General features: G+C 49.8%; 1 protein-coding gene across 1 annotated transcript in view; it reads right to left on the reverse strand.

The window, feature by feature from the left end:
• The window catches only part of LOC130401482 (receptor-type tyrosine-protein phosphatase gamma-like), a 94,649-nt gene that overhangs the window by 20,887 nt on the left and 49,050 nt on the right, over positions 1–24,712 (reverse strand). The window contains exons 4-13 of the mRNA XM_056605285.1: positions 21,985–22,130; positions 17,894–17,989; positions 15,273–15,339; positions 12,588–12,745; positions 9,752–9,947; positions 5,955–6,139; positions 4,171–4,279; positions 4,000–4,049; positions 2,928–3,684; positions 804–942 (exon numbers count right to left, since the gene is read on the reverse strand). Of these exons, the coding sequence (XP_056461260.1) occupies positions 804–942; positions 2,928–3,684; positions 4,000–4,049; positions 4,171–4,279; positions 5,955–6,139; positions 9,752–9,947; positions 12,588–12,745; positions 15,273–15,339; positions 17,894–17,989; positions 21,985–22,130 (1,903 nt within the window). The remainder of the gene's footprint in view (positions 1–803; positions 943–2,927; positions 3,685–3,999; positions 4,050–4,170; positions 4,280–5,954; positions 6,140–9,751; positions 9,948–12,587; positions 12,746–15,272; positions 15,340–17,893; positions 17,990–21,984; positions 22,131–24,712) is intronic.

Consider the following 24,712-nt stretch of genomic DNA (forward strand, 5'->3'; position numbering starts at 1 on the left):
AGTTTGTGTGTGTGTGTGTGTGTGTGTGTGTGTGTGTGTGTGTGTGTGTGTGTGTGTGTGTGTGTGTGTGTGTGTGTGTGTGTGTGTGTGTGTTAGTATGTGTGTGCATGTTAGTATGTGTGTGTGTATGGGTGCATGTGTATGCGTTAGTATGTGTGCGTGTATGTGTGCATGTGTGCGTGTGCATGTGTGTGTGTTAATGTGTGTGTGTATGTATTAGTGTTAATTTGTGTGCGTGTATGTTAGTATGTGTGTGTGTGTGTTAGTATACGTGTGTGTGTGTTAGTATGTGTGTGTATGTGTGCATGTGTGTGTGTGTTAGTATGTGTGTGTGTACGTGTGTATGTGTGCGTGTGTTAATGTGTGTGTGTTAGTGTTAATGTGTGTGCGTATGTATTAGTGTTAATTTGTGTTAGTGTGTGTGTATGTTAGTATGTGTGGGTGTGTGTGTGTGTGTGTATACGTGTGTGTGTGTGTGTGTGTTAGTATGTGTGTGTGTGTGTTAGTATGCGTGTGTGTGTGTTAGTATGTGTGCGTGCGTTAATATGCGTGTGTGCGTTTGTATGCGTGTGCGTTAGTGTGTGTGTTGGTTAGTGTGTGTGCGTGAGTGCGTGCGTGTGTATGTGCGTCTGTGTGTAGAACGTAGCACGCCGCTGCCCTAGTTTCCTCAGCCAGGATCAAAAGAGCCCTTGTGGAACGGAAGGGATCCAGTGTACCACTTCCCCCCCCCCCCCCCCAACCCCCCCCGTTCCTTTTTAGATGGGTTTGCACTTTTGTGTGCTAAACGCACGGGGAGTTCTCACCTCCAGTAGACCAGCACCACCAGCAGCATCACCAGGCACAGCAGGGTGAGCGTGGACACTACCACCAGGGGGATGATCCACACCCCACGACCCATCCCGGGCGCGGGGCTCCGGGACTGGTTGGAGGAGTCTGTCGTCTCTGAGGAACCAGGGAGGATAAAAATACGGGTGAAAAAGCAGTTGAAACCTGTTTTATCTTTTTTTTTTGGTCTTTTCGCTGGTTTCTTGTCTTCAAAGTTACTAACTCGCGAATTCAGAACGGTGTGAAGATACATGAAGGAGTAGTTTGGCAGGGGTGTAAGCATCCAAAAGACTCAAGGTTCCCCACAGGTAGACGTTGGGGTTTTGAACACAGACCCCTCTCGGCCAAGGCTGAACGTTTAAATTGACTTCAAACCAATATTGCGATGTTATATTTTTTGCAAAACGCAAAGCCTGCAATAAAAAAATATAACCTATATATTATTAATTTTTTCGGGATCTTTTTACATTTTTGGGGTGATTTGTTTTTCTAACTGACCGGAGATCAGTAAGATTCCGATTTATTTTTTCTTTGACAATTCAATAGTTAAATTAAGATGTCATAATCTCAAGTCATGCATCCATTCATCTCCACACTTTAGACCTGGCCTAAAGGAAAGAGCAGTTTATATGTTGACTGCTTCGAATGTTGTGTTGGACATACTACATAATGATTTATTGCTTGTTGACTGAATAATACAGAACATAAGGAACTTTAAAAAGAGAAAACGCATACTAAATCGTAATCGTAATATTGATCTAAACAATCACAATTCCATTATTTTCCTAAATCGTTCAGCCCTACTTTCAGCTGGAAGTCAAACGCCCTCGCCACAAGACTACCCTGCCTGCATACATAGACGGACGGCAACGCCCACAGCTCACGCGTGCATACGCACGAGGCTCAGTGATTGACGTGAAGATTACCCTCAAGGCCACGATAATGGTCAGTCACTATGAAAACCATTAGCATAAAAAAGCCTACAGACAAGAGGGATTGCTAGATGGCTCCTTGGAAAAGTGTATTTTGTGACTTTAGAGAAGGAATTTGGTTTTATTTGGAACATATTACCATGTTAAGAGAGAGCCTGGTCACAGCGCAGAAAGAGAAGCAGCCAAGCAATGCAGAAATGTTTTGATTCTAGGTGAGGGTTAGCCATGTCACTGGCGTCACGTCATTGGAGTTTACTTTTTTTGCCAGTATCTATTTTGTCTCTTGGAGTTTGGAATTGTTGGACTCATTGTGTGGAATAACATTAATAAGTAAAACAATAGAATGATTGACTTTATAATGATTGTTATAATCGAATCACTCTGCATACTTTGTAAACTTTCCATACACAGAGGTGGTCTTTAAATATGCAGTGCTTTACAGCAACTTGCATGCATAAATGATGTATGCGCGTGATACAAGTCGTTTCCTCCCACCGTTCCAACGTAGCGGTGTGCGGAATCTTCTTTGATAATCACAAAATAATTGTCTTGGTTTACCTTTGGGTGCTGCAACTGAATCTCATTATTCCGACGGTTAAAGGCATTTAAATTGTGGTAAATAACAAATGGCAAACAGTTTGCACTTCATAAGATAAATGCCCTGGTGGCATTTCCCCCACCCTGAAGCTAACTCTTCCCACTGCTTTCATTTCGTCTTTAAAACAAAAGCCTCTTGGCAAACTTGCCTATGCCTGCAGGGCTCAGGTTTGTAGTGACACTCAAGCATGAGGACGTCAGCTTTGCTTTAGTGTGTGTGTGTGTGTGTGTGTGTGTGTGTGTGTGTGTGTGTGTGTGTGTGTGTGTGTGTGTGTGTGTGTGTGTGTGTGTGTGTGTGTGTGTGTGTGTGTGTGTGTGCCTGCTCGCACGTGCATGTGCATGTGTGTGCGTCTGTGTGTGTGTGCAGGTTTGATTCCAGAGAAGCGCTACACACACAAATTCATTGCGGAGAATGTCACGTCGGAAGGAGAAGAAGGTATGGTCTGGAAATTCGGTTTGGGGTTGAATAGGTCGGATTTTACGAGCAAAAACTAGAACCTCCCGTGGATGGGCTCTGTTCTGCGGGGTGTAGCTGTACGATGCTGGCCGGGCACGGTAGGGTGGGAGACTCACTGGGGATGGAGAAGGGCCACTGGCTCTTGTTGTCCCAGGGGCCTTTGGTGGACAGGGTGGGGTTCTGGGGGATCTGCATCACCGTGACGTCGCTGCTGGGCCCCTGGGTCGGGGTCACCCCCAGGTCCTCCCCCGCCTCCCCCGAGACCTGATCCTCCTCCTCGGGGTTGGGGGTCACCCCAGGCCCCGTCCCCGGCCCCCGGGTGGAAGGCCTCCCGTACTCCGTGTTGTTGGCGACGGTGACGGTGGCGGGCGTGGTGGTGGCGGCGGTCGTCACGGCGACGGCCAGCCCCTCGTCCGTGACGCCGTCGGAGGCCTTCTTCCCCTTCTTCTTCTTGTCGTCGCCGGCGTCGTCCTCCTCCCCTTCCTCCTCCTCCTCCTCCTTCCCCTTCTCCTTGTCCTCCGCCGCCCCCTCCCCCTCCCGCGGGCTCTCCTCTGAGGGGCCCTCGGCGTCGGGGCCCTGGGGGGCCGCGGGGTGGGTAGTGGGCCGGGCGGGCGGGGGGCTGGTGTGGTGGGAGGGGGCCTGGGTGGGCCACAGGGAGCCGGGCAGGGAGGAGATGACGCCGCCGCCGAAGCCCAGGCCCGCCAGGAGCGTGCTGGTCACCAGCGACGCCACCGTGGTCTGGCTGCCGCTTGACGACGGCCCCATGCCCGTCGCCATGGAAACAAAGGAGAAGGGCAGCCCGGAGGAGGTCCAGGTGGAGGAGCCGGAGCTGATGGGGGCCATATCCGCCGAGGACGCCGGGGACACTGTGGGCTGGAGACCAGAGTCACACACACACACACACACACACACACACACACCGAGTGACTCACACGCACGGACACAAACTGCATCGCACACACACCCACGCACAGTGTCTCACAGACACACAGACACACACACAAATGGCGTCTCACGCACAAACACACAGCGACTCACACCCACACACAAACACGCACACACAGTGTCTTACAGACACACACAGAGCTTCTCACACACGTGCACACACCCACACACACACACACACAGCTTCTCGCACACGCACGCGTGCACACGCCCACACACAAAGCCCCCTTCTCGTTAACTCACCATGCCCGTTTTCACGATTCGAGACCCCTCAAAGATTCTTGTGGTGTTGGCTGAGAAACGAGAGGCAAACCGCAGCAGGAGAAATGTTAGTTTCGAAAAGGGGACCCGCTTTAATGTATAAATGTATAAATTATTGATTACTCAATCCCCCCCTGAGGTGAAGGTGCTCACCCCTGAAGAGCAGCGTCTGGCTGAAGTCACTGCGGAGGTCCTGCTGACACACTGCCTGCACTCTGAACAGGTACAGGAAGTCCGGGGAAACGTTGGATATCACCGCCTTCTGTTGGGGGGGGGGGGGGGGGAAGACAGACAATATTTATCCCTCTCTAATAGAAACAAGAGGCGCACATGTCTTTTTATACCTGCTCAAACAACCGTCACGGAAAGAACAATCCTTGGAAGACGTATGGCAGCATGGGCAAAGCAAAACCAGAAATACACGCTTTGCAACATTACAACAGAGAGCCCATCCTGCAGAGAAAGCCGGCGTCTCTGTGTTTTGTTTCTACCATTTGAGCTTAGCACTTGGCAGTTGACATTACTTAAGTTAGAAAGGGTTTTGTAAAAAGGTAGCTGGATTTTTGCCTGTGAGTGATTCTCAACTAATTTCTCGCCGGTAGCTGAAAGCAAGTGCTTCTCCAAATTGACCCGTGTCTGGAGAGATAGGCATTGGAAATTGAAATGGAAATGAAGTGAACAAAATAGTAGTGTGGGGCGGTGAGTGGGTACTGCTCTGCCTCAGGCTGGACGAAGCAGCGGCTATTGTGTAGCCAGTAGACACCAAAATATATCAACAATTTATTATTTGCTCCCATTTTAGATTCCAAGAATAACGGCACGTTTTTTTTGATTGATACCAAAACGCCGAACCCGAATTTCCGAGAAAAGAAAAATGAACCGACGCACTTCCAGCCAGCGTCACGGGCTCTGTTCTCCGTTGAAAGAGGACACGCATTATCCACATGTATCAAAGCCAGGGTGGGCAGCCTGACAGCCCTGGCCGGTGGGTTTCGGGAGAGAGACAGAGAGGGAGAGAGAGAGAGACGCTTTGTAATCGTCCAGACGCTCCCTGCGGTCTCTCATCTCCTCTCCCGAGCTGCTGCGTCGCCTGTGACCCCGCCGTCCTCAGATACGTGTGGCCCTGTCCGCTGGCCTTCAAACAATCAGAGCTCTTTAAACCCCCCCCCTCCCCCCTTCCCCGTCCCCCCCGTCTGTCTGTCTGTCCGGGAGATACGAGAGGCCACTCAATCAGCAGCAGCGTCCCTGGACACAACACTTTGTTCCCTGCCGCGCGAACACTTTGACAATAAACTCGGCCCTTTTGTCTGAGAATAAAGTGTGGCGTGTGATGCGCTGTCATGGCTCCGCCGGATACTTGAGGGCTGTGTGCGTGCGTGGGTCGATAAAGCCTTTTGTAGCCTTCGCGCTTACAAAAGGGTACACTGGGCTGCGCGGCGCGCTAATGCGCTAACCCTGACGTGGGCCTGCATGCCTCGTAGCGACGCATTATGCGTTATTATCTGCGCACCTATGCTAGGTGTGATTACAGGGCTCGGTGGTTTGGAAAAATGTGCTATCACGATAAACGTTGGGACTGCAGGCAACATCGATAAATATGACAAAATGCTTATTTGATTCAAAAGACATTCCATCAGGTGTAGCTGAGGGTCATTCAATTGTCGCATATATAAATGTAAAGTCCGGTTTCGGACTCAAGCTAGTCCTTTTTCTCGTCACCTGTTTGACAATTAAAGTGAAAACCTTCCCACCGTAATTCATTCAGAGGCTACCCTACCCTTTATAGACGATAAACAACAACGTTCAACCACTGCCTTTGCCAGCCCTACATCATTCCACCCCCTCACTTTCACCCCCCCCCTCTCCAGTTCAGTCTCACCCTGAACCAAACACACCAAACCCTAAACACGGTGAGGTGTGTGGGCGCCGTGCCTCACCATGGTCTGGTCGGCGGCCTTGGTGAAGGTGTTCTCGTTGGCCAGGTCGCTCCTCTCCCAGCTGTAGGACACCATGTAGCTGGTGATGGGCGGGTGGTAGAGGGCGGCCGGGCGCTCCCAGCTCAGGGTCAGAGCCGACTGGTTCAGAGGCTGGATCTTTATCCTCAGGGGAGCAGTGCTGCACACTGGAGGAGGAGGAGGAGGAGGAGGAGGAGAGCCAAGACGAAGAGGAAGAAGAAGGACAGGGAGGAGAGGAGGAAGAAGAAGAAGAAGAAGAAGAAGAAGAAGAAGAAGAAGAAGAAGAAGAAGAAGAAGATGAAGATGAAGATGAAGAAGATGAAGATGAAGATGAAGATCAAGATCAAGATCAAGATCAAGATGAAGATGAAGATGAAGAAGAAGAAGAACAGGGAGGAGAGGAAGGAGCAAGGGGGGAGGGGGAGGAGGGGGAGGGGGGGGATGTTAGCACAACCAATAAGAAACAAAACAACAGCTAAATAAATGAGCCATAGGAGGGAGGTTATGGCATGGTGATTTCACCCAACGTGGACGTTGTGAACTTTTAAACCTGGCCTGGGCTGAGAGTGCCACTCTGGCGTGCCCCTGTGCCTGTGTGGGCATGCCTATGAGTGTCGGGTGTGTGAGTGTGTGTGTCTATGTGCGTGCGTGGACAGAATCGAAGTGGCTCGTGGCAGAGGCTAGAAAAACAACCGGTGACATAAAGTAAGAATGACTAAATGAACACACCCTGCCCGAAGGCTTGGCAGAGGTGAGGCTCAGGAGGGCTGGCTGACTGACAGTGTCTGTGTGTGTTTGTGTGTGTGCGTGCGTGCGTGCGTGCATGTGTGTGGCCGTCCCTTGAGCGAGCGTCTCCAAACAGTACATTTCTCCATAAAACAGCAGAGGAATAGCTGGCCAGTGGACAGCTCGGAGGTTGGGTTTAAACACGGACACACGAGCCTCCAGGTGGCAGTGCAGGCTGGAGCGCGGACAAACACGCGCAAATAAAAACATGCCAGGCTTTCTAATCACATGCCTTCCCCCGCTGCCCACTCCGGGGTGGGTGGGGGGGGGGGGGGGGGGGGGTTCTCGGGAGGGGAATGTGGGACCGCCGGAGACAATATTGAAATTGTGGCCAGCGCTTTCTCTGCTCTGCTCTGCGTAGCGTAGCGTTCACACTCTCGCACACGCAATCACGGCAATCATGAAAATGATGTGCGAGGTTCGAGGCAGGCGAGGGTTGGCGGGGGGGGGTGGAGTAAGAGAGAGAGAGACACACACACACACACACACACACGCAAGAAGGGAAGAGTGAATAAATGTCATGAAGTGTTGATAAGGTCTGACAGGGCGCGAGGTGGAGGCGGGGGGGCGTGATGGATGCCCCTCTTTCAGATCCCGAGATGTCAACGGCCGCCGCCCCTGCCTGCCTGCCTGCCGCCGCCTTCGTTCAGGCAGGCCACGTGGCATAGGCGCCCTGCCACGCCCACTCGGCCGCCCCCGACACCGCACGGCACGCGCCCCGTCGCATCGACTGCCGCCTCATACCCTCCCCGCTAACTCCACTAACGACGGTCTGTCTTCGGGGGCGCCTTTACTTTGGGTCGTTGCGGTGCTACTAACTTATGTGGGTCACGTTAGCATACAATCGCGCAACGCTGAGCCAGGGCTTCATCAACCAGCAGGCAGGGGGATAGTCCTCTTGTCCTCAAAGGACACCTGCAGGTGGACCGCATGCGCCAGGGGGTTTCGAACCCGCCACCTGATCCAGCCGGGAGCCAGAGAGCCAAGTGACGACGTGTGTGTGTGTGTGTGGCTTTTTCTTTTTTCTCATCGTCTACATCATATCTTTTTATTACTTATTATTAGCAGGACCATTATTATCGTTATTTAACAAACTCATGGTTTGCTGGGCTGTCTCACTGAGACGTGGCGGTGTGTGTGTGCGTTTAGACCGCTATTGATTCCGGCGGCGGCGGCGGCGGCGGTGGGGGGGGGGGGGGGGGGGGGGGTGGGTGGGAGCTGTTTGGGCGCCTCTGAGGGGCTTTATTTTAATTAAAGCCGTTCCGTCTCGCTGCAACATCCGGTGGCGCCGAATGTTATTTACTCCCGTGCCGCGGCCGCTGCGCATTGATGATTTATCAAACACCTAGTTATTACCTTATTTATGACACGGTGGGCGTTGATGTGCCTATACTGCAATATTAAGTCGTAAATCAAAATCAAGTTTGCATATTTAACAGTCCCCCGCTTCCATCGGGAGTGTTTCTAAGGGGGCCGAGGGAAAATAGAAAAATGGAAAGAAAAATAAATATGTGAATCTATCCCACTGCGAGGACAACGGAATAGATCATAGAAATCAGCTTCTATTGCTGCAGCCGGCGGGCGGCCGCTGATAAGCCGTAGGACAGGCGGTCCCCCGGCGTTTTGATCCACCGCCGTCTCCCGTGTCCCCCGGTCACTCCGGAGCCCTGCAGAGACGGCCGGAGCAACAACATTGACTCTGCCGCCGCCGCCGCCCCCCCCCCCCCCCCCCCCCCCCCCCCCCCCCCCCCAATTCCCCCTCCTCGCTGTCCAACCGTGACAAATGAACGGCTGCAGTGCCAAGAGAACACCTATATGTTTTATCGGATTTCTATGCAAATCTTTTTTGGGGGTTGTACGGTGTACGTACTGAGGTTATGAGATAGCTGTAGAAGATTTGTACTATGATGTGCTATGGCAAAACAAAATTGATTGCTTCATGTGTGGGCAATTCTGATTCAGGAGTGCTAAACTAAAAATATTATGTAAAATGTTGTGTTATTGATGCTTTTTTGAAGGGAGAATTAACGAGGCGAGAGAGTCGTTTAGTTTTGATAACTGCACGGTAAAATAAATATAGATCAAAAATAATTTTAATTAATGAGAACCATTTTGTCCGAGTAAACTGTGGCCGGGTTTTACGTTCTGAATCCAGGCCAGCATTAGCACTGCTTCGCACTCCTTGAAGACCCAATGAATATTCAGTTTCTGTAACCATAAGGGACCAGAAGACCAAAAGGAGTATAAAGACGAATGGACTGGTACGTAGGATTCTTAATCTCCATCCAACGTCATATATGTTAGCGGCCGATATAAGTCTATGCTTTAGACATGACACTGAGCAAGACCGACCGCAAAACTGGGAAAATATACAAAGATAACGACCACTCTCGGGGAGAAGCCTGAACATCAAGCAGAAGGCGTTCATCACGGCATTGGGAAACTAAAATCGACTTCACATAGATTCCCTACTCTTTGAAATAAGACTGTTAATTTCTCAACAGGCACATCCATAACCAAAAACAGACAAAAACTAAAGACTAAGAACAACAGAGGAGGAGTGTGGAGAAAAGCCAGCGTAACAGGGCAAAAGAGTAACAAAAAAAAATAGAAGCATAAAAGGCTGAATTAATACTCTGCCTACTGCCAGAATACAACAAAAGCAATTCCACAGCCCCGTTGGTATGGGACTATTTCAGCTGTGCCGCATATTAAGGATGATTGCTGATGTAGCGTTTTGCCGTCCTCCAACTTCATCACAAGCATTTCTAATCAATTCTCCACAGAAGACGCACACAACACTATCTCCCAGCGCAGGGAAAAAAAAACCCTGCATGGTTCCCATCGCCCTCCGTCGGGACCAAAATACATCTTACCACGCGGCCGATCGGGGAAAAACACGGCCTGTTAGGGTTTGGTCGGACGTGGAGCGGGAACGTCTCTGCCCCCCCCCCCCACCCCACCCCTGTGGCGGCGGGATGGCGTGCGCTCACCTCTGGAGGCCTCGGTGCCGTGGGGCCCCGCCCCCAGGCCGGCGGTGACGTCCGACTTCCACGCGTCCTCCACGGCCGACTTGTAGACCACGCGGTCGCCCAGCTCCTGCAGCGGCCGGAAGTTGTTCCTCAGGTACTCCACCGACTTGACGTGGTCCTGTTGCTCCGTGGTGAAGATGGAGTAGAAGGCCTCCAGCTACGGAACCGCCCACGCACACACACACACACACACACACACACACACACACACACACACACACACACACACACACACACACACACACACACACACACACACACACACACACACACACACACACACCACGGTCAAGGTGTGTAGTAGGGGCTAGTTGCCCTGGGAGATTGCATTATTGCGTGATGTGGGTGCTTTTGTGTGTGTGTGTGTGTGTGTGTGTGTGTGTGTGTGTGTGTGTGTGTGTGTGTGTGTGTGTGTGTGTGTGTGTGTGTGTGTATGTGTATGTGTATGTGTGTGTGTGTGTGTGTGTGTGTGCGCGCATGTGAGTGTGAGCGTGTGCGAGTGAGTGTGTGATTGTGAGTGTGTGTATACGTGTGCGAGTGGGCATGTGAGTGTGTGTGAGGGTTCCTGGGTGCATGTGTGTGTGTGTGTTTGTGTTTGTGTGTGCGAGTGTGTGTAAGTGCTGGTCGGTGCCATTACGGCGTGCCATGCTGTGACAGACAACGCTAGCAGGGGTTAGCTAGCAGGCCCGGGCACAAAGGCCTCTACAGAAGTCCGCTGGCCAGGCCACCAGGACGGCCCTCTCTGCTAGCGGCGGGGGCCCGACTTTTCAATGGAGCAAATTTGTGACCATTGATTGGTTTAAATGATCCCCTGAAACCCCAAGTAATGACCTCACATTACAGACGGTCCACAATCAATGGCTCCTACGGGTGCTTGCAGAAATGAATTACAGGTTCATAAAAACACCATCTGTACACGTCGCTACCACCAGTCGCCCCGGCGGTCGATAGATCTTTTATTTTTTTTAAGCGGAAATCAATTCCGAACAAAAGATTTGTCCTCCACCAAGACGGTAAAATTCCATCGAGCCTTTGAACACGGTGTCAGGAACCAACACTCAAGGGACGGGGAGCAGGTGGTGGGGGGAGGGGGAGATGTGAATAACGGATCAGCGTGGACCTGGCCCCTCGTCCTTCTGGAAGCACAACGCATACAGTCTTACTTTTTACGGCGCTGGCCTCATTTGGATCAGAGCTGTGATCGATGAATTCTAAAAAAGATGTGCAATTCTTCTTTTTAGAGTCGAGCCACCATTCCTGGTAAACGTCCGACACCCGGAACGCCGTCTTCCCGCGCTGGTGGAAGGACAGCTTTTAAACTGTTTATTGGTCAACTGCCGCAGCAGAGTTTCCGTTTGATTTCCTCGTGCCCTGGGCTGACTTTTTTTTCGTTGTAATATTTATTACGCCAGCTGCGGCGGCGGGAGAACTCCTCGCTTCTGCCTTGGAAGCAGCAATCAGATCCACTCCCTATAGTTAGGGAGCTGAAAGACGTAAAAAAAAAGCAAGCATCACTTGTAATAAAAAAAAAGGACAGAGCGGTATCCTAGCAAGTGTGCTCCTCTTCCAGTGCACCAACACACTGAGTGAGCCTCACCGCCTGCACCACTCCATGTTATTACGAAGACCGTAATTAAAGGGGAAATGCATGACATCCATGGAGCCAATATTTCAGTTGGCAGAACAAAGAACTCAATAAGCGAAAGTGGGCCAAAGTGAGGCATACCTTTATAAAGGCAATCTACCACTTGGCAGAGGCACACGAGTTACAAATTACAAGGAACAAAGGGAGAATGGGGGGGGGGGATAACTAGTCAACTTCTGACCGCATCATGATGATGGTAAAATCAGCCAAGAGGATTCAAATGATGGTTCGGTAGGCGAACACGATCGTGTTTTTCTCAGCACAACCGTTTGTGCGTTCCAACGGCAAGGTGGAGGAGAGAAGATCTCATCCGGGGCGGTGGCGTCACGCCAACTTGCCTTACTTCCAGGTAACCGGGACATCAGGAAGAGTCAAACAGCGAGGAGCGGACGCCAGTTGATCCGGGAGGATTGCAAATTGCGTTCGCACCTGAGTGCGTACCGTCAAATAAGACCCCCCCCGGTTCGTTTTCATCGCTTACAACGTGCGGCCCACCCACGTGCGTTCCACCACACAATCACGAGAACAGTTTGAGAGAGACAAAATGAAAGTGATTTGATTTGAATGCAATTTGTGATATAAAAATAACAATTTGTGAACGGTATTTCTTTTTTTTTGTGCCACTGCTTTGTGGAATAAAATGCATAATATGACTATGGGGTGAAATGAGCAAACGAGCTAGTAAAGTCTTAAGTGCTTCCGTCAAACGAAAAAAAAAGAAGAAGAAGAAAAGCATGAAGCCTGTCTTCAGAGCTAATACCAATTATCATTCAAATGGCGGTAATTAGCCTTACCTTCCTACCTAATCACACCGCGTCTGAGGCACTTAAGGGGGGGCGAGGAGCGCTCGCAGAGAGGACTTCAGACTTCAGGACGTGAGGGGGGGGGGGGGGGGGAGAGACCGGGGGGGCGGGGGGGCAGGAGAGCAGTAGATGAGGGGGAGAAACTGCTTACGCTCAAGAGACTACGGGGCAGCGAGTCATCCCTCGGCCACACGCTATCGGTGTCCGATTGTGTGTGAAGGGGGAATATCGCTTTTCTCGTACGAAAATCTTCAGTGCATGGTTGTGTGTGTGTGTGTGTGTGTGTGTGTGTGTGTGTGTGTGTGTGTGTGTGTGTGTGTGTGTGTGCCTGTGTGTGTACCAAACGCACCTGTAAGTGGGAGAGATATACGGGCCTGGAGAAGAGGATCCACTCCACCACCTTGCTGCAGGGCGGCGTGGTGAGGGAGCCCTTGTAGCGGTAGTAGCTGTCCAGCGAGGACGGGAGCAGATCCCGCAGGATGAACGAGCGGAGGACAGTCTCCTTCTCTGCAGGAGGAAGGAGAGGGAGGGGGGACGAAGAAGAAGAATGGAGGCAAACGTGAACACAATTGCAAGCATAAGTCTCTCTCTCTCTCTCTCTCTCTCTCTCTCTCTCTCTCTCTCTCTCTCTCTCTCTCTCTCTCTCTCTCTCTCTCTCTCTCTCTCTCTCTCTCTCTCTCTCTCTCTCTCTCTCTCTCTCTCTCTCTCTCTCTCTCTCTCTCTCTCTCTCTCTCTCTCTCTCTAGGCCTGAACGCACATTGATTAAAGCATCCGTCAACGCTACACTACGGCGAGTTACATTTTACACCCGCATTAACGAGATCATTTCATTTCACTTAACCGGGGAGAATTTAAGGCTCGTCCTAAAACCGTCACCGCTAGAACGATGCTGGCCACGTTAAAAAAGAGAAAAAAAGAAAATAGCCCCCCCCCCCCCCCTCCCCCCACTGTCTGGCGCTTGACCAGATCCCGGTACTTAAGGTGAGGAGAGGGTTGGGGAGGCTAAGATAAAATGGCTGGCTCTGACAGCTTATCCCGGCACTGGCTTTCCCCCCCCCCCCCCCTTAGCGAGGCGCGTCTCAGATGACTAGGGCCCTGGGTCTCTGGGTCTCTGGGTGTCTGGGCGGCCCTGTGGCTCCACACAACAAGGGGGTCTGTGTTCCCTGGGTTCAGATCACGTCCCACGGGGGGTAGGGGCGCTGGTGGGGAGATCGATCCCCTTTACCTCTTGTGGAATGCGGTTTGCGGCGGGACACGCGAAAGAACGCCACACACCTGGAAGGGACTGGGAAAAGGCGAATTGGTCGGCCTCGAATATTAAGAAATAATTGATCGTTATTTGTTAGGATGGTGAAAAAGGAGTGCATCAAGGCTCCGACCGAACCCCATGAAATCGACTGAATCGCTCCGTTTCGGTCCAAAGCAGACGTAGTGGTCACGTCAGACGGATTGGCAGACGGAGATGAATGAGGACAAGACACACACAGGCCGCGATAAAACACGACGGGGAGAAAAAAAAAAGGTTGACACGCGAGCCATTGTTCTTCAAGCGAACGCCCGGAGACGTCGCGCCGGCTCGCCTGCCTGACAGAACTCCAGTTTCTGGCCGGCTCATTTTAGATGAGCCACACTGTGACTCTCAGTATTCAGCGCTGCCTCTCCGCCACCCTGACCTCGGCCTCGTGGGCCTGCCCTGACGCGCTGACGGACGGGTGGCTGTGGCTAACGAGCTCGTTGAAAACCTCTCTCACACACACCCAAATGCACACACTCACACACACACACACACACACACACACCCAAATGCACACACACACACACACACACACACACACACACACACACACACACACACACACACACACACACACACACACACACACACACACACACACACACACACACAGGGAGGGGGAGAGGACTAAAGGGAGAAGCCAGTGAGTATGAAGGCTCCATTACCATGAAGCCCTCCGCCCCCCTCTCTCTCTCTCTCTGTCTATCCTCCCCCTCCCCCAATCGCTCCACGCCCATATCTTATCATTTAATCAGAGGACATGAGAACATCAGGGGGGGATTTGAGGATACAGGGGGAATCGCCAACATTGGAATCGGTGCACAAAAGGCATCAACCAGGGTCAGGGTTTGCAGTCTGGATCCCGCGGGGCTCTTTCTCCCTGCCTTATCTTCCCCCAACGAAAAATGTCATCTTCAGGGTTTAGGCGGAAACCGTTAAAAAACACAACTATGTCCGTAGCGGATTGTCCAGGTGGACAGTAAAGAGAATCGCCGCCCCTGTCTCTAGATAGATGGATAGATAGGGGGGGGGGGGGGATTACAGGGATGCGATGGGGTGCATATCTCGCTCCGGTGTGTTCTGGTGGGAAGATAGGAGGGAGGCAGTCGTTGTCGACGGCGACAGAGGGGGGGACCATCGCGTTCTTCAAACACAATTTCGCAGCCGCCGCTTTCGGACACAGCTGCCCGCCCGCGGCGCCGGCAGTCCGCATGAATAGTTCAAAACAAGGCGCCGAGGTGGGCCTACTCTACGGCGGAGCGGCGGTCACTGGGGTGGATCCGGGATGTGCGGTGGTGACTAATTGAGGCTTGGGTGAAACGGTTTCGGCTGGGTGGCTATTTCGTTTCCGACGGCGAGCGGAGAGACGTGGAAGTCGGACTGGCTCCGCCTTGCTGTGATGCGGGCGGCGTGCGTACGTTTGGCCGGCTCGTTTAGGGGTCTAGGGATACAAATCGAGCACGGAGGTTCGGACGCTACAAAAGGGGAGGTGAATTAGCGAGCAGAGGTGAATGAATATAAATGGCATGTGCCCCCCCCCCGAATTACACCGGCGCTACCGATCGATCGCCCCGACTGGAGATCGATCAATGTCAACGTAACAAGACAAAAGAGATGGCCGTTTGGTTTGAAAAGGTACTCGGGTACAGCCGTGGACCGTGCCGTTCACTCAGTGAGCAGGGGGAGAGATAGAGGGATGGGAGGGGGGGGAGGGGGGGGGGAGATGAGCGGACCACCCACCGTGATGTACCACCCCCTTCAGACCCTGGATGATGGGCTCCACCGCTGGGTTGTCTTTGTGGCCCAGCTGTGAGAGAGAGAGAGAGAGAGAGAGAGAGAGAGAGAGAGAGAGAGAGAGAGAGAGAGAGAAGGAATAACACAGGTTCGGTAAACAGCAGAGAAAGCCCAGGCAGTCTCTCCCTTCCTCCAAAGTGCCGGCAGACACTCACCTGCGCCGCGGGAAAAGACGCACACATGTCATTTGGAGCCGCGGTGGAACGCGGCGCCTCAGATTCCGCTTAACGCGTTGCTGCTGTTTTATGAGGCGTGCCGACAAAGTACGGCATGAATCACAATGCGGGGGGAGAATGCCCAGCTGGTGAGATCCTCTGTGCTTTTCCCATTAGATGGAGATATATCTGTCTGTCTGTCTGTCTATCTGTCTATCTCTCTGTCTGTTCAAAGACAGACACACACACACACACACACACACATATATATTCAACATATATATAGAGAAAGAGATGTGGCACCTTCTAAGGCAATGTCACCTCCTCCCTTATTTGTAATTCTTGAGACGGCGCTAACATTATCTCGCTGTTTAGCTACACACTCTCTCCACAATAGCCCCCAATGTCCTACTTAAGAGACGCGGTTGGACAAAACGGGGATGGGACGCGGGGACCGGCCCTCTCCCTTCTCCACATTAATTCAGGTCAGTCGGAAGAGAATAATTGTGTTCAACTGAATGCTGAATGTGGATAATATGAGCACCTCAGAGGCCATTAAGAGACCCTGGGGATTAGGGGAAGTAACCTTGCCTTATTGATTGGATATGGTGAATCTGTGCCAGTGTGTGTGTGTGTGTCTGTGTGTGGGTGTGTGTGTGTGTGTGTGTGTGTGTGTGCAAGCGCTTGTACGCACGCGTGTGTTTGTGTGTGTGTGTTTCGGTAAAAAAAAAATCTAAATAAAATACAAACACAAATATAAAAGCTAACATCGCAATCTGCGACTCAGCGGATCACGCGCGCTGCGGTGCTAATTGCGGTAAGCGATAGAGACGTCAGAAGCCTGCGGCGGCGTTTAGGTTCCCCGCCCGCCTGCGGTTCCTCACTGTCTGCGGCGGCTACACCCCGACGCTAGCACCTGCGTCCCCGTTCCGGGTTCGCGGTGACCCCTGAGTGATACACTCTACTCTTCTTATCGCTAGATTAAACAGAAAATAGAACCGAGTGAAAAATGAGCCACGGCAAAGAGCCTCGGTTGTGCTTATGAACATCTCACCGAGTAATATTGTTCCTCGCGCGGAGAGTTCACAGGTGCATGTAGAAAAATGAATACGTTTCAGGATCATTAAGGGGCTTTTTTTTTTGTTGGATTATGATATTAGTATATCAGAGCAAGCTCGAATTCCTTTTTAATATGTTTCTTTTAATAGCTGTCCGAAAACACACACACCCGCACCTTCGAGTAACCGTTAACCAATTAGGGTGGCGGGGGTGTTTTTAAAAGGTTACCCTGTGAAGCAGGCCACTTAAAAAGGGGAAGATTCATCTCATCCCCCCCGTCTGCCCCCAAACTACAATGTGCAACCGTTGCGATATGAAAGTTTAAACAACTTCCTGAACAGCCGAGGAACTCTGTGGGGGACGCAGACGAGAGGAAAAAAGCTGCAGAAGAAGAAGGGGGATCTGGATTCTCCTCTACATTTAGAGCCCCTTACGGGCCAAGGATCCAATGTACCCACTCGCCACGGCTACTTTTACTGCTTTCTCACCTTGAAGCATGAGCACGTCTTTTTTCTCTCCAAAAGAATAAAAGAACATTAGAGGGGGAGCAGCGCGGACATCAGCCATATAAAACACACACACGCACACACACACACACACACACACTCGGATGTGAGCAGAATGACTCACAGAACTAGTGAGTGCTATTATCCACAGAAAGCTTTCAGTCACGTCACATGAGGTCGCGCATGTAGACTCTGTAACTGAAATGCCTATATATAATACACTTTTTACCTCAAATGCGGAAATATAATGCACTCTTTATCCGAGGTAAGTACATCCACTAAGTTTCTGAAGTCAGTACATGAAGAAACAATATGTACCTGAATCGATACATTAATTACACACTGTATCCGAAAAAGTACACAGTGTACCTGGAATAAGTACACACAATACACTCTCGCAATACAAGCCGTGGCAGAGCGAGAGTAACAGGGTTAAAACTTCAAGCGTCCCAATGAAAAGGCTGAAAACATTTATTCAGAGATTGATCTCTAGGGCTGATCCTGGCTCACGAAGATGAGATGACCATTTCCTGTCTCTCTTCACTGTTCTGTCCATAAAGGCACAACAAGGCCCGTACATAATATAGAACAGTTCCAAATATAAATAAAATGACATTAAATAAGATAGATCGAGCTCAGGATTTTATGAATCGATATCGGATCATCACAATGAAGCACGATTTCAATCACAATATGCACACAAACTCTAACTGAAATAAGTATATACACAGTATGCACACACACTCTTAAACACTGTATGCACACACTAACTGAAATAGGTATTATACACAGTGTGCACACACTAACTGAAACAGGTATGTACACAGTACGCACGCACACACTGTACCTGAAAGAAGACGGCCATGGCTGCGATGCTGCGTCTTTGTCTGATGGCGGCACCAAGGCTGTCAAAGTCGTCAGAGTTGTACAGGTAGATCTGCATCTGTGGAGGACACACACACACACACACACACACACACACACACACACACACACACACACACACACACACACACACACACACACACACACACACACACACACACACACACACACACACACACACCTCTTAGAATGCTGCGGATGGGCAGGGGGGAGGGGGGGAGGGGACTCGTCCATTATCAATCACTTGGACACACCACTGAGGATTTGATGAAAAGCTATTTGAAGGGCATTAAAAAAGAGGCTTATTCATCACGGCCATACATCATGTATCCCATAATATTTGCCAAATCCATTTTTTTTCTTTTAAAGCTTCCCCCGGAGAGAGGAGCAGAGGGTTTTAACGCCCCAGTCCAGGGACGTTACAACAGCAGGACGCTACCTAAAGTGGTCCCATACGCCTCCTCCACCCTGGGACAGGACAGCCCTGCACAGGGGGACCCCCACCACCTCCCCCACCCCTCAATACCGATACTATTACCCTAGACCCCCCCACCTCCTCACCCGGGACCACTAAAGTAGCCCCCCACCACCTCCTCTGACCGGGACCAATAAAGTAGACCCCCACCACCTCCTCCAAAACGGGACCAATAAAGTAGCCCCCCACCACCTCCTCCAAAACGGGACCAATAAAGTAGCCCCCCACCACCACCTCCAACACGGGACCAATAAAGTAGCCCCCCACCACCTCCTCCAACACGGGACCAATAAAGTAGACCCCCACCACCTCCTACACAGGTTCTACTTTCGGAGCTTCGTGTGGAGGTGGGGAGGGTCTACTTTAGTAGTACCAGTGTTTTTGCTGTAAATATATATATATATATAAATAGCAAAAAAATAAAGACTAGAAAATAACTAAAAGTGAAGCAATGGGCACGGAAGGTTATAGAGCGGGAATGGCAGAGATACACGCCACTCAGACCGTCCAGGTGTCTTGGAGAGAAGGGAAAAGAGGGCGAGGGAACATGGAAGTGTGTGTGGGAACTGCTGCATGGCTGGTCCTGACCTTGCCAAGAAGGAGGGGGGGTAATATGACGAATGTCACCTTACCGCCGTAACACACGGTCACACAAGTCAGTTGCCAAGGCGCACGCTGGCTAGCCCCTCTCCTAATTGCCCTCCGCGTGATCTTGAACCACTTTACTTATTCGCTGCAGAATGTATAGACTATTATTTGCTTTTCCTTTTTTTTTTTTTTTTTTTTATGCGCAAAAGAGCATTTGACACCCGTGGTCTGGTGCTGACTTACACTTGTGCTCAGACCAGCACGCAGCCCAGCCGACTGTACAGGAGCCTGCCTGTGGAGTTTCTTTAACTGCAGCCTATTAATGGAACCAATTTGTTTTCACCCTGAAAACTCAGCAAGAAAGGCCATTCTCCATCCATCATCATTTAGTCATTAGTAAGCTGCATTAGCCAATTATCTTGACCCCCGTCGACGCTGCGTATGTATATGTGTATATATATATATATATATATATATATATATATACACACACGTGTCTCTGTCTGTCTGTCTGTCTGTCTGTCAGAGGGTGAAGGCAAGTTAATGACCTACAGTGTTAAACACTACTTCTAAATTAACTTCCTGTACACTCTGCAGAAACACACTCTCACGCGCACGAACACCACGGCCAGTGCTTCATTGTTCTGAAACGTGCAGACAGCATTGTGCACGCACATGTCCGACACACACACACACACACACACACACACACACACACACACACACACACACACACAGACCTACTGCGGCGCGCTTCGCATCCATGTATAATTTATCTCGCCTCGGCGACACACTAATACATTATTATAACAGAGCTCACTGCAATCTCCTGAGGGGAAAGTCATTTTTCCATTGTTCAGTGTAGCCTCTGAGTAAACAGGTGGTCCATCTATCGATTAGCCCACTTCAACACCTAGATTCATGTGTAAGCTCCACGGGCCGTGGGGCCCAAGGTTCAGTGGCTGTGATACGGGGAGCCGTGGGGGGAGTGAGTGTGGGGGGGGGGGGGGGGGGGGGGGGTGAGCTGGTTTCTATGCAACGTAGCCCCCCCCCCCCCCCACCACCACCACCACCACTGAGCAAAGCAGGGGAGGCGGCATCACCTTCTGCCCCCCATGACAAAGGTCTGCAGGTCGCATGGGGACGACTCGTAGAAGGAGTTTGGACGGAGGGTTACAGTGCTGTGACCAATTGGGCTAAAGAATGGTCCAAGCAGTTCAGCGGAGTGTATACATCTCTCTGGAGATCGTTGCTTTCAAGCATTAGGCCGCGGCTTTCTGTTGCAGTATAGCACAGGGGATATGTGCGAACCTTTTAGAACCACATTAAGCTCCCGGTAATTGTATCTATGTGTATTTATGTGTGATGTCTTTATGGGCCTCTGCATGCATGATTGTGTGTGTGTCTGTGTACTTGCATTTGACACGTTCCTGGGTCCATATACGTTACCAGTATACCAGGTCATTGAAATTTCAATCAAGACTTGCATTTTATCATATTTTTCATCTATTTTCTGAGCCGTTGATTGGGAAAACAAGTTGTGTTTCTCATAATTTCCCACAGTATTTCTGGCGAAAAACATGCCTACGTTTAGGGACATAATAATTTCCCCTGTTCGTCAGATTTGCTTTTCACCTAACAACACGTACCGTTCATCAGATTGAAATTCAAAGGAGTGGAAAGAGATTTAGAACCCTGCACCCCCCATCAAACCAGCTATATGCCCAATAATTCACATTTAAATGGCAGTATATAATCCAGTGCCCTTTAACACATGATTGAACACAAAATGATGTGGCGGAAGGAAAAGAAAAAATCTCATCACAAAGTTGTTGGGAAGGAGCGCAGTAATGAGCAGAGCGAATAAAGGGATTACAGAAAACCTAGCTTTACATTGAAGGACACGTCGTTAATAAGCCATCGGTTTGCCGAGATGAACAACAGCGGTGGGAGCGCTCCGGTGGATCAAACCCTGAACGGAGAACGAGCGTCACAACCACCGCGCTCCTCCTACAGGGAGAAAACACTGACATTTCACGAGGCTGAGTTCTGCATCATTATCTGAACAAAGTGCGGCAGAATGAGACTCAGGGTTTCAGAACCCTGAGCTTAGTTTGAAGTAATGACTTTCATCTTGAGTTCTTTCTTTGTGACATAAACACGCAAAGCAATTCTCGCCAGAGAATATGATGGGTAGCTTTTAACTGATGACGACTGTGTGCCAGTCTTGCGCATCGTCTGAAAGTGTGCAGCGATGTAAGTGTTATTAACCGCTTGCGTCCCTGTCCGTTCCTTTGTGGATTTGTGTGTTAATAATACTAGCCTAATTCGCCTGGTAGTACAGTGATTGCAACTTTCTCACTGCAATCTCCTCCACACAAATGTATCAAACTATTTTTTGCTCGCACACCAAATCGATGTCTCTCTGCACTCACACATCACGTATATGTGATATGTCCTTGCAAGCTAGCATATGCTAGGAATTCACACTATTTTTTGCACGCTCTGAAAAGATATTTTAAAATGCGTGCTGCTCTGTAATGTACATATATTTCCATGATAATTCAATGTATTCTTATCATTCACACATTTGCGGGGCTGTAGGACCACAATCCCAAAGAGACAGGGTGGGTATTTGAAAAAAAATACCTCTCTAATAATATGAATTATTATTATTATATGATATGATTTCACTAGGCTGTTTCAGACAAAGCCACCTTCCAGAAATACAGGGAATGGAAAATCATAGAGGAACTGAAACAAGAATGGTATATTAATTATGCACTAGCAACCTCTCAGTTGTTGATGCAGAGATTTATCAACTTCACCTCGGACTCAGTGGTCCACCTTGGCTACATTCTCCTCCCCAAGTGAGGGAAGTGTTCCGTGTCTGCCTGCTATGTAAGGGCAGGTGTTTCTATGTAAATTCGGGGCCAAGAGGTTTTTTTTTCCCTTTTCGTCCCCTGCTGAGGGACAAGGAAGGCTCTTACCTCCACTGGGAACCTCCGGCCTGCGATGCTGTGTTCGGAGCCCGCTGAGCCGTTCTGGCCCCAGTGGAACTCCATCTTCTCCGCCTTGAAGCGCCCCGGCAGGCCGGCCCCGCGCACAAAGTAGTCGTTCTTCAGCAGAACAGCGACTGCAGGGAGAGAACGGGAAGGGTGGGAAAAATAAGGAATAGCGATGCGTTAACACACTATCACAGACAGCCTTTCTAGATTAGCATAACGAGATAACAATTTTTTAAGGGATCGGTCAGATGGGACACCTGGGACTTAATGTTATGTGCATGATAAGGTGGACAAGAGGTACGATGTCATATTTTTCTAATGATGGGATTTGCTCTAATGACCACAAGGCTCAAAAGAAGATTCCATGCAAGGCTTGATAAATTACCAATAGATATATTAATAATTTAAGGGTCTCAATACACATATGTAACATCCAAGGCATTTTTATGTAACACGCATTGACAGATTGTGAAAATTGCACTTGTGTGGCTCACATGTTTGTGAGTGTTCTTTAGCAAGTGTATATTTGCTTTACACCAGCACGGATCAATGTAAGGGAGAGCTAGCGTAGGAGGATTGCTAATAGGAGCGCTTGTTGTGGACACTTTGATACTTCGAAAAAGCGTGGCTGTACTGACAATGATGGTCAGGAAGCCACTTTTCAGGGCCATTTTTACTTTCATACCCTTGAGCTACTCTAATTAATATGAATTTATTCAATTGAACAGCACAAATAGAATAGCATGCATCTTAAATCCATGCTTTAATTATCGCAGTGTATTAGATGTTCCAGACAAAAAGAGTGTATGTTTCCTTTAGATCTTCAGCGATTCTATTGCTTGGATCCAAGAGTATTTATAGAAGACATTTAATTTAATATTCTCTTTGCCGACGACTCTGCTTAAAAACCATGAACTCAATAAAAGGTAGTATTAAACTAAGACACCAATTGTAAAAGAAATACAACAATCAAAACTCATACAAGTAGGAGCACATAATTACCATGTGGAAAATGTAATTTTCCACATAAATTCAAATGGCTTCATCAAAGCATCCTTTAAAGGTGCAATGTATAAGATTTGCCAACTGACTAATTATTCCTCAACCAACAGGGTGTAGCAATATTAGCAGAAAGTTACCAGAAAATCTATCGTAAGAAACAATGAGATGCAGAGTCCCTTCTAAAAGGACCTTGGTTTCACCTCATCCTTCCCTCCTCCCCCGAAATGCATCACCCCAATGAATATAATGAATAATTAGGGTTCATTTTTGAATGTTTGAACCAACAAATGTACACATTGTCCCTTTAGTGTTTTGTCCTCATTATCGAAATCAAGTTAAAAAATAAATACATATTTTAAAATCATTATACATATATAGAACAGTTATATCAAATACAATATTTCCCTTTGCGTAAGAAAATGAAAAAGCACAGGAGGCCTTGTTTTCATTGGAAACAACTGTTTTCTGAATGCATTTCCACATGTCATGCCAAGTGACACTGCGGGTTGTGAATGCATCGCAAAAAGGCTCGCTGGATGCTCCGCTGAATAGTCAAACATCATTTGAAGATGGATATGGATGGGATCAAAATGTATCCAGGATCGTGTTGCCATCGCTCACTGATTGTGTCTCTAGCAGTGTTTTTCTGTTGACTCCTCAGCCTCTGACACACACACACACACACACACACACACACACACACACCCCCCCCCCCCCCAAATAACAGACTGCTCACACAAACACACACACTCTCTAACCAAATAAGAGAGTGCTCCCTCTTCCCCCGCTATTGACTGACATCCTCCTGCTACAGGAGGATTTAGTCCGTCTCTCCAGATCAAGCCACGAAACAAAGCGCAGCGAGGAGCAGCGAGGTGCGCGTGGATCCGCAAACAGATCGCTGACAGGAGAACAGACGCGCGCGCCGTGACGCGTCTTGAATCCAGACGTCTGCTTAAAAATATGAAATCACCCCGACGCGGCGTGAGAGAGACGGGGAAGGGGGCTGTCGCGCAGAAAGGAGGGTTTAAAGAGGAAGGACGGAAGGAGATGAGAGAGGGGAGGTGATGAGAGAGGAAGGATCAGAGGAGATGGCTTCCTGTGGAGGGGACGTCGCGTGTGAAGAGCGGCGAGATCATGAGATCAGAGCGGGAAACCGGCGTGGCGGCGGCGGCGGCGGCTTGTGGTGCCGGTTGCTGAGCGGTAGGACAGGTCTCCCCGTGTGACCCCCACATCTTCTGCGGCTCTTTTGCCTAAAAAGTTGTGATGCTCGCTAATAAAAAAGCCCTGCCGGGGGTGGTGGTGCCACGGTGTTGAAATCCCGCACGCAGGAATTAAGAAAGTCTGGGAGGCGGGTTGGCCCTGGGACTTTCATTAGAAATGCTGTTCCGGGTGCGTCTGTCTGAACTCCAGAAACAGCAGAGCGGGAATTAGACGCTAAGCCAAAAAGACCTTGAATCACAGCCTGTGAAGGAACGCGAGTGTGTGTGAAAGTAAATCCTTGATCAATGCAAATGTCCCCAGGGACTCTCCCCTTTCCGCATGAATTTGGTCGACGGACTGATATTTGCCTGGGAAATGTTTAGTTAAACAACAATGACTGGAACACTGCCAAAACAGAGGCCGGTGTCAGCGCGGTTCAAGGCGTACGAATATGGCTGTGCCACGGTGAATCACGATGCATTGATCAGGTCTCACCACTAATATT

This window comes from Gadus chalcogrammus, chromosome 13, assembly GCF_026213295.1.
Source record: "Gadus chalcogrammus isolate NIFS_2021 chromosome 13, NIFS_Gcha_1.0, whole genome shotgun sequence".
Lineage (NCBI taxonomy): Eukaryota > Metazoa > Chordata > Actinopteri > Gadiformes > Gadidae > Gadus > Gadus chalcogrammus.